The sequence below is a fragment of the Cariama cristata genome, unplaced genomic scaffold, assembly GCF_000690535.1.
Source record: "Cariama cristata isolate BGI_N322 unplaced genomic scaffold, ASM69053v1 scaffold720, whole genome shotgun sequence".
In the NCBI taxonomy this organism is placed as follows: domain Eukaryota; kingdom Metazoa; phylum Chordata; class Aves; order Cariamiformes; family Cariamidae; genus Cariama; species Cariama cristata.
In genome coordinates, this window is record NW_009595017.1 from 1 (window position 1) to 8,975 (window position 8,975).

An 8,975-nucleotide genomic window follows, 5' to 3' on the forward strand; every position below is an offset into this window, starting at 1 on the left:
AAGTATATATATATATGGTCACGACGCCCTGCCCTCTCCCTCCCTCCGCAGGTGCCCCTGTGCATTATTTGATATACAGCTGCGGTCCCCAGGTGCCCCCGCAAACCTGGTCGCTGCCCCCCGCCCAGGGACGGGGACAGGCATGGGGACCCCCTCGGTGGAGGAGCGGGAGGGTCCGGCGGGCTGGGGCCTGCCTGTCCCACCGGCTCCGGGGCTCTGGGTGTACAAGGGCCCCCCCAGCCCCAGGGTGACAGGTACCGTAGGCAGTTTGGCTGGAGCGCAAATCCTGCCTTGCCTCACACGCTCATCACGAGTTAGTAGAAAGCTGCGGCAGCCCAGATGCCTTCCTAGACATCCATTCCTCCTACTCGGCCTCCGGCAGAGAAAAGAAAATAACAGGCAGCGCTTCTTTCTGTGTGGGTGGAGGAAGAGAAAGGACTATCTGTAATCAATTTGTTGAAGGGACACTGACTTCTTGGGTTTAATTACTATTTTAGTACTTTCAGTGTAGCACTGGGTTGTCTAGCTGCCACAGAACTCACTTGGTGGCTTTAGCGCAGTGCTTTTAAAATCCTGCATTCTTGCTTTGGCTTTTTAGTAAAATCTTCTCTCAGTCCTGATATGTGCAAAGAACCCATTCAGGAAAACTCAGTTTCCAGAAGGGTGATGTGGACTGTGCACAAAATGCTGGACTGGAATAGCAGCATTTTGTATTTGCTCCAGTCGTTCTGCGTTGTAATGGCAGTTTCTTATAACAAGTGAACATCTGTCATTTAGGAGGGTTTTGTGGTTGGTTTGTTTTGGTTTTTTTTTTTTAAAGTTGCTAGTGTTTCTTTAAGTTGGCTTTTTCCTCTGGACGAGAGGTGGAGCATCATCAAATCCCAGGGCTAAATCTTGCAATCAGCACATGAACAGAACTGTCCTTTGGAGGAAATGATGCCTTGGTGGGCAAGGAAGGGACTTGTCATATCGACGAATCCATCTTCCAACCAGAACTGCGTTACCAGCAACCTCTCGGTAGGATTCTGTGCAAACAGGATCCCCAAGCTTTGCTTGGACTGAGGGAACTGCTGTGGCAGTGCTGTTTAACGTCGTACGTACGGCAGCATGTGAGAAAAATGTAAAGGTGATTCACGTAACGGTACTCCCTTCTCTTTCTCCTTATTTAACTGTTCTTTCTATCTGAATTACTGAGTGGAACCTCACATACAGAGAGGTGTTTGTGTATTGCTAAGAGAGTTGAGGATGAAAGCTACATAATATGAGGATATAAATAATACAATTTTTAAGTAATTGTGATCCCATTCGGTTTGAATAAAATTTTCTTCCCTTTCTGGGATAAAAAGCTGAAAAAAATCTTACTGAAAGTATACTGCTTTTTTTTTTTTTTTCTCTAGAACTGTGTGGAGAAATTCTTCAGCCATGGATGTGTTCATGAAAGGACTTTCCAAGGCAAAGGAGGGAGTCGTAGCAGCAGCAGAAAAAACCAAGCAGGGTGTGGCAGAGGCGGCAGGAAAGACGAAAGAGGGAGTCCTCTATGTGGGTAGGTGGGCGGCAGAGACCACATCACTGGGCATTGTACCCTGACGTTCACAGCTGGATCCTCATCAGAGCATTTCTCCTGCAGAAAACCCCCGTAATCACTCATAGGAGACCACTGCAAAACAAACAAGAGGAGAGTTGTGCCCTCCTGAGCTGCAGGTCTTTGAAGCCAGACATTGGTTCTCAGGTCACTGCGTCAGGCTGGCCACGCGTTACTGCTCCGGGCAGCCACATCTGTAACCCCATCCTGAGCGAGGTCCTGTGTAGGAGATGCCTTAGAGTACAGGTCACCAGCTGGCACTCTCTTCAAGAAGTTTGCTAGCTTAAGGCTAAAGGGGTAGTTGGTACGATACAAATAAATTTAAAAAAAAATATGTAAATGCTGAAGTGGATGGTAGCTTCACAGCATCCCATAGAACACGTGGGTTGTAAGTGGAATTTTAAGAGAAGAAACTCGAGAGGTTAATTCAGGAACTGAGTGTAAGCCGTGCTGACTGCTTGGCACGTCAATGGTAACATTTTGTATGGCAAAGTGTCATCTCCTCATCTTTTGAAATTAACTTCATGTCCCGTGCTTACTGTTGCATATCCATAGCAGGTATTTTCCATGACTTCTCAGGGAAGAGCCACTACAGTTAATGAGGTAGGGCAGGTAGACCCCAAGGTAGCAAAGCAGTTGTTAAGTGACTTATCTAGGCCACACAAGAGTCTTGCACAGAGCCAGGGATAAAATTATTTTCAAATCGCGGATCGGTATGTTGATTGCACGATCATCATATTCCCTTAGCAAGTATCAGGCTTTAGAGGACTACCTTGCAAATACTGCCATGAAAAACTGACAGGAAAATAATCTGCCAAGATCATGTGAGTAAGTGGTCATTTAAAAAAACCCAAACAATTATGGATCTGTTTCTCCTATTCATCAAGTAAAGTCCGTCTATAAAAGAATGGAGGGGAAAAGATACTCTTTTCTGTAGGTCCTTTTTTTTTTGCTGATTTTGTAGCAGGTCAGTACTGTAATGGACGCTGCGTGTACCTGGGGAGATGGACACACATACCAAAGAGAAGTTAAACGGCATTGAAAACCAGAGGCATTTCTTTTAAACAGGAGCGCTGAGGTCTCTGCAATTCCGGTGTCTTTTCAGGATTCCCTCTGCCCTTGCAGGCTAGTGCCAGCCTGTAACAAATAATTTCTGCTCCAGATAGTTTGGACTACTCACTTGGAATACACTTTGCTCCTGCCGAGCCATAGCAAAGCTCGGAGCTTTGCCAACAGAGATGGCAGTCATTTTGAAAACTCATTGTAAGATGAGTCTATTTTAAAATGAGCGTCTGCTCATTTTCAGTATATCAAAATAGATGTTCTTTCACTGAACATTGTGCTTGATATTGGAGTTATTTTTCAGGGGTCGGGCTTGCTTTTTTTTTATTATTTTGTTTTCTTGTAGTTCCTGACCATGCTTCTGGGGTCACTGATTTCTCTGTATTAGAAACCTGCATTGTGTGCTGAATTAATCTTTGTGCCTGACCTGTTCTCCAGACTGAAATAATATTTGAACCTTGTTCTGCTCCCAAAGGCAACAGATTTCCTGTTGTCTTCAGAGACAGTTTTGCTGAGGTTGAACTTTGGAGGGCAGGCTTGCTATTTATTCCAAGAATAAAATACTGAGGACAACGGAGGCCTGAGCCATGATAGGGACCCGTGCATATGACTGGAGTGATGGGGAAGGATCATTCCCACAACAGATGCTGCCTTTCAGGAGGAAGGAGCTATATGCATGCACAGTTTGAGTCGTGCAGGTAAAAAAGCCTTTGGTTGGCAGCAGTCTCCAGGAGCCTTGGCAGCTCCCGTCTCTAGGTGGGTGCTTGACCATACCTGCTTGGAGGGAGCCACGGTTTCCCCAGCTGAAGTTTCAACAAGCTCAAGTAGGGTAAGGGGGGAAATGAGGAGCTGGTTTTTTCTCTATCTGCTTCCCAAGCACAGGGCAGGAGCGGCTCTTCTCCTGAGCCGCATTAGCAAAGGCTGGTACGAGAATCTCGTTCTGTAGGCTGGTAATGGTTGCAACATGAAAGGTAGTGAAACGCCTTGATGAGAAAAGGAGAGGAGCAGCACACTGCATTGGAGCTCCTGAAGGTTTCTCCCTCCCAATCTTTATAGTTGGGTTTTGAGATAGGGGTTTCACAGCCAGATTATGCCGCGAAAGCTGCCTGACATCTTGCAAAAAAGAACCTAACAACACTGGGCTGAGAGGGACCTGTTATCGTTTTCAGTTTCAACACTCAGCTCCAGAACATTCAGCCTTCCCTTGCTGCTGGAGAATTAATAAGATGCAAAGTCTGTGGTTCAGATCCCCTAGGTGATACGGCCTCCCACTGACATCAGTGGAATTTAAGTAAAGATGGAAAACATCTGGACCTTTCTGTCCAGGCCGCTGCTAGCGATTATGTGAAAGAATATGCGTATCATAATTCTACCTGCTAAGAGTTCTATTAACAAAAGCTGCTGCTTGGGATGAAATGTGGTCATTGTAAATTTTCTTTTCTTCTCTTCTTTATTTTTTTTTTGGCACAAGAAATGTTCCCTTTGGCACAGGGGGAACTTTAGAGCTGTGAGGGAGAGTGGCAAGGATTAACTGGGGATTTTTTTCCCTCTCCATGCTGAAGTCTATTCTTTCTTCCGTCAGTCCGCTATCTTTGTCCTGCTTTTTAATGCCCAAGATACTGTTCAATATAGTCTATAGTGTGTTTTTATTCTTTCAGGTGTTTTTTTCCTCATAAATTCCCCTCCTGATGTACTTTGGCATTGGCCAGCTGAGATCAGTGGCTCTGTCTTGACTCATACCAGCACAGCATCAGGACCTTTCTTGATGTCAAACAATGGCAAGATCATCGATTAGAAAGGAGGACTGAGGCTCAGCAGTCCTGTGCTGCATCATGTATGCCATAAATTTAAAACTGGGTCTCTATGTATCCTTCAAGAGCTGTTGGTGTGAAGCAGTGAGGAAACAAGTAGCAATACTTACCCCCACTTGCTTTGAAAGCAGGAACTGAGAGTACGGATGCTCTTGCATGCTCTTTGGGATGTACAGCTCAAGAACTCCGCCGAGCTCTGTGTGTGCTACCAGGGAGCTGAAGTTTTTGCTCAATTGACTCTTGAGTGCATGTTCAGTGCTCAGGAATGGGAGTTGCCAGTCTGATCATTTTTGATGTGTTATACCCTAGCAGAACAAAGGTATCGGGAGCAGCGTGGCTAGCGGATGAGTTGTTTACTACTCCCTGGCACATGGCCTTAGAGTAGAGCAGTGCAGTCATGACCTATTTGGCAAGACCATCCAAATTCCTCTGCTGCACTCTCTTTTCATGAGGTTTCTTATTTTCCTTTGGTAGTAGAAAAGCCAGCGGAGTAGTCGAGGGACTCAAGGTCTGTCTGGTGGAATAATGGGCATCAGCACTTGGGAGCAAGTCTTTTCCTTAGACGAGGATTTCTCCTTCCCCTAATCTGGGCTTATGTCTCCCTGTCTTTAACCAGCTCTCACTAGGCAGCCTGGATCTCAGGGAGGGCTTGCTTGAAATAGTCTGGTCATCTCTCAAAAAGCCCAGAAATGAGTGTATTGCCAAACTGCTGATAGACACTTTCTTTTTGGCATAATGACAGTGATCATCGTAAATAATGAAATGAAGAGAGTCTATTGTATTTTTTTTTGTAATTACAAAAAGGCAAAAATTCTGGTTTTGGCTTCTCCCTCGCTTTGCACAGATGGGTATTATAGGAAGGACAAGCAACATTACCATGTCCTGCTATTGCTCCTGCATCACCTAAGTAGTGTAGGTCAGTGTCAGGTTCCTTGGTCTTTATGTTATCCCTACTCTGATTCCTCTGTTCCCCTTGTTATGCAGGGTACAATGAGCAAGATTATTGATGTTTTGGGAACGCCAGAATGAAAGACAGCTAGTTTCTCTCAGAAGCAATGTGGATGACCAGCTTGCCTTCACTGCCAGCCAGAAGTTGTCCTACTGAATTCAACTGTTGTTATTTATAGGCCTGTTCTGGCAGATCCGAACGGACTTCTGGATCCCGTTGTAGCTGTGACTGCAGAAACAGCTCCTTCCATGCAAGTGTGCAGTAGTGGGGCAAACAGCATTGAGCTCTAACATATGCTGTAAGGTCTGGACCACTGCTTAGCTGGTTGGTTGCCAATTAATGGATTTGGCTATACATATCTCTGCTCTGTGTGGGTCTGCGAGCCTAGCTTTCGTTAAAGAAAAGCTTGTCTTCCACTAACAGAAAGAGGCTGGCATTTCTGTATTAGTTGTGGTTATAGCAGTGTTATGTCACGGTAGGTGAAGTAAGAATCCACTTGCATGTGTCCCTTTGGAGATACAGGCATTGCAGAGGTCCTCAGGGCATTCTGTCGTACCATCCACCTCTGACCAGCCCTAGGGAGCTGAGTACTCGCTATTCACAGGTTTCCATGTGTTTAATAGCTTGGCTTGCAGACAATAACTTGAACAAGATGAAGAAGATACTAGCCAGGTCTAAAAATGCATTTAAAATCATATGCTTAATATGAAGTATTCCGACAGATACACCATAAGCCTGAAATGGTGTTTAGTCTCTTTCTAGAAGTCGGTAGAACCATCATCTGCTTGGATTCCAGTATGTGTTCAAAGTGCTTTGCTTCTTCAGGTGTCATGGTGCCGCAAGATTGAGAACCAAAGTCCTAAAACAAGTCTTTAGTCGTTAACACCTTGGATTTAATAAAATGGACAATTCTTTCAATGGTAAATGTTTTCAGTGATCGAAAACAAGCTTTTGTAAAAGAGAAAATCAGAATAGAGGGGGAAGAAGATTTCTCAGCTGTAGTTAAAGGAGAATGTCTTGTTACTTGATGCAACATCTTTTTTTTCCTCTTATCATGGATTATTATTCTGCTCTTGCTTATGGATAACAGAGCCTTTTCAATGTTGTAATCAGTCTGATAATTTCTCAGTTGTAGTTAAAGGAGAATGTCATGTTACTTGATGCAACATCTTTTTTTCCTCTTATCATGGATTATTATTCTGCTCTTGCTTATGGATAACAGAGCCTTTTCAATGTTGTAATCAGTCTGATACTGCCATGAATACATGGCTTAAGTTCCACAAATTGGCACTAGTAGCAAGTAGGACATACTGATGAATGAACTTATATTGTATTTCAGTGTTTAATTGTATTATTGAAAAGAATTGTGGACAAAGTTTCTTTCTTCTAATATATTTCTGCTCATTTTCTTCTAATACATTTCTCCTTATATGAGTTTGTATATTATTTTACACAGTGTTAAGCTAAAATGATGTTAGAAGTAAAGTCAGAAGTATAAATTATGATGTCTCAAATACTGAATGACATACAGACAATAAATTGCATTACAAATAAGGTAATTTCTGTGTTGGTAATAAAAAAAGTCATCCTATCTCTGGCAGACTAGGGTGAGATGATAAACTGGGAGCCATAAACTCTTTGTAATGCTTAATTGCACATTGTTAAGCATCATAGTCCACAGAAGGACGCTAATCCCTGAAATGTAGCCAAATTATAAAACCTGACAAGGACAAGTAGAGCTCGGGTAGGGAAAAAGACATGGAGTTACGCTTTCAACAGCAATATGTACTAATTTGTTTCTCTTCCCATTGAAGACACAGGAGATTGTTCCCTTTCATGCAGCATCGTAAAAAGTCATGGTATTTTTGCATGGGTGTTCCAGAAATTGGTTTGGTTTTCAGAGTGGCAGAGTTACATTGCTTACACAGGTCTTGCATTGTCCCCATCTAGTACTAGCTCTAGGTTGCTGTCTGCACAATCCTTACCTAAGTTGTGACAGGTGCTGGTGACAGGAGGACACTGGATGCAGCAGACCTTGGGTTGGACCCCGGCGGCATTTTCATGTATGAGTACTATCTTCTGTTTAATGTTTCCCTTTCAGATTAATTTTTGTCTAAATCTGGCTGGCACTACCAGCTCCCCATGATTTTAACCTCTGGGTCTTCCTGTAGTTCAATAACAGTTGTTAACCCCTAAAAACTGTGATCTGGAGAAGAGCTGTAAGATGAAATTGTAAGGATCTTCTGGAAACTTTGGCTCTGATCTTCTGCAAACGCATGCGTGAGCCTCCTTAGGTCATGCACACGCTTTCTGTGCAGTCATCCATATGAGTTTGCAAAGTGGGAGGCTTAATTAACATGGCTATTAAGAAAATGGCAAGGAAGTCAGTACATACAAGAAATAAACTGCAGAAGTGTTTCCTGTATTATTCACCTTTCCACAGCCAATAGACATTCATGCAGTTGCTGTTTATTGATGGTTTTGCCCTTTCCTTTAGATTGAATTTCTGTTTAATTAATTTTAATCATCTTAGAAAATACTGTATGCTTCTATATGTAATCTATATATTCATCCCTCTTTATCATCCATTGAGCCTTTACCAGTACTTAAGAACATGTATTTTCAACCTAATATTGTTCTTTGTTTAGGTTCCAGGACCAAGGAAGGAGTTGTTCATGGTGTCACAACAGGTAAGACAATTATCTCTTAATTTCAACTGCTTCCCTACGTTTGATTAACCAGCCATTTAGTCTGTGTATTTTTCTGAGAGCACTCCAATTTATGAAAGCTAGAAAAACAGAAAAATTGAGAGGCAGAAAGCAATGCTCATTTTGTCAAAAAGCATACATTGTTTTACAATCAAATATGTAGATTATACAGTTCTTTCTATGCAAGAAGGGTTTTTTGAGGGGTGTTCTGATCAAAGTCAGGCTGTACTAGTATGAGCCAGGAGCCTAATGAAACCAGATTCCTGAACAGAAGGAAATAACTTTCTTTTGTGGAAATAGGTAAATCAAGGGTCTTTCTGTTGTTTGTTTATTGCCAAAGGTGAAATATTCTGGAAAGTTACGAACTAGTTGGCATAAAAAAGTGAAGTCTGTCTTACTTTTTTTGTAATATGAAGAACTTTGACCTATAGAAACTGAAAGCCTGGCTTGGGTGCCCAGGTTTGTCTCCTTGTGATCTGAGGAGGCGGAAAAGTGGGATCTGGAGACAGGGAATGCCGCCGGAGGAAGGCTGTGGAAGGCAAAGCAGGGAGGGACTTGGGTTCATGGCGGCAGGGCTTCGCTGAGGTAGGAGGCCGTAGCTGGGCAGGAGCGGTGCTAGTGGAAGAGACAGGAATTACTGCAGCAAATGAAGGAGGGAAAATGACGTAGAAGGGGGCTCCTTCATGCAGTAGGCACTGACAGAGCTGGGTAGAAAGGCAAAAGCCCAGGGAGTGTTTGCAGTTAAGGCCAACGAGGTCAGCAGGGCGTCCACGCTGGAGGCCTTCAGCCTGCCCACGGAGGGGCTGCGATGCAAAACGGAGCTTCACCTCCGCAGTCGCCAACTCGGCCCTGCCGCACAACGG

General features: G+C 43.6%; 1 protein-coding gene across 1 annotated transcript; it reads left to right on the top strand.

Annotated features, from left to right (window-relative positions):
- Positions 1 to 1,422: 1,422 nt before the first annotated feature.
- Positions 1,423 to 8,094, top strand: LOC104161548 (alpha-synuclein; the record flags this gene model as incomplete). The annotated part of the gene is made up of 2 exons (XM_009700030.1): positions 1,423 to 1,543; positions 8,053 to 8,094. Coding segments are annotated over exons 1-2 (163 nt in total), but the record flags the coding sequence as incomplete, so codon positions are not given.
- Between the last annotated feature and the right edge of the window lie 881 nt (positions 8,095 to 8,975).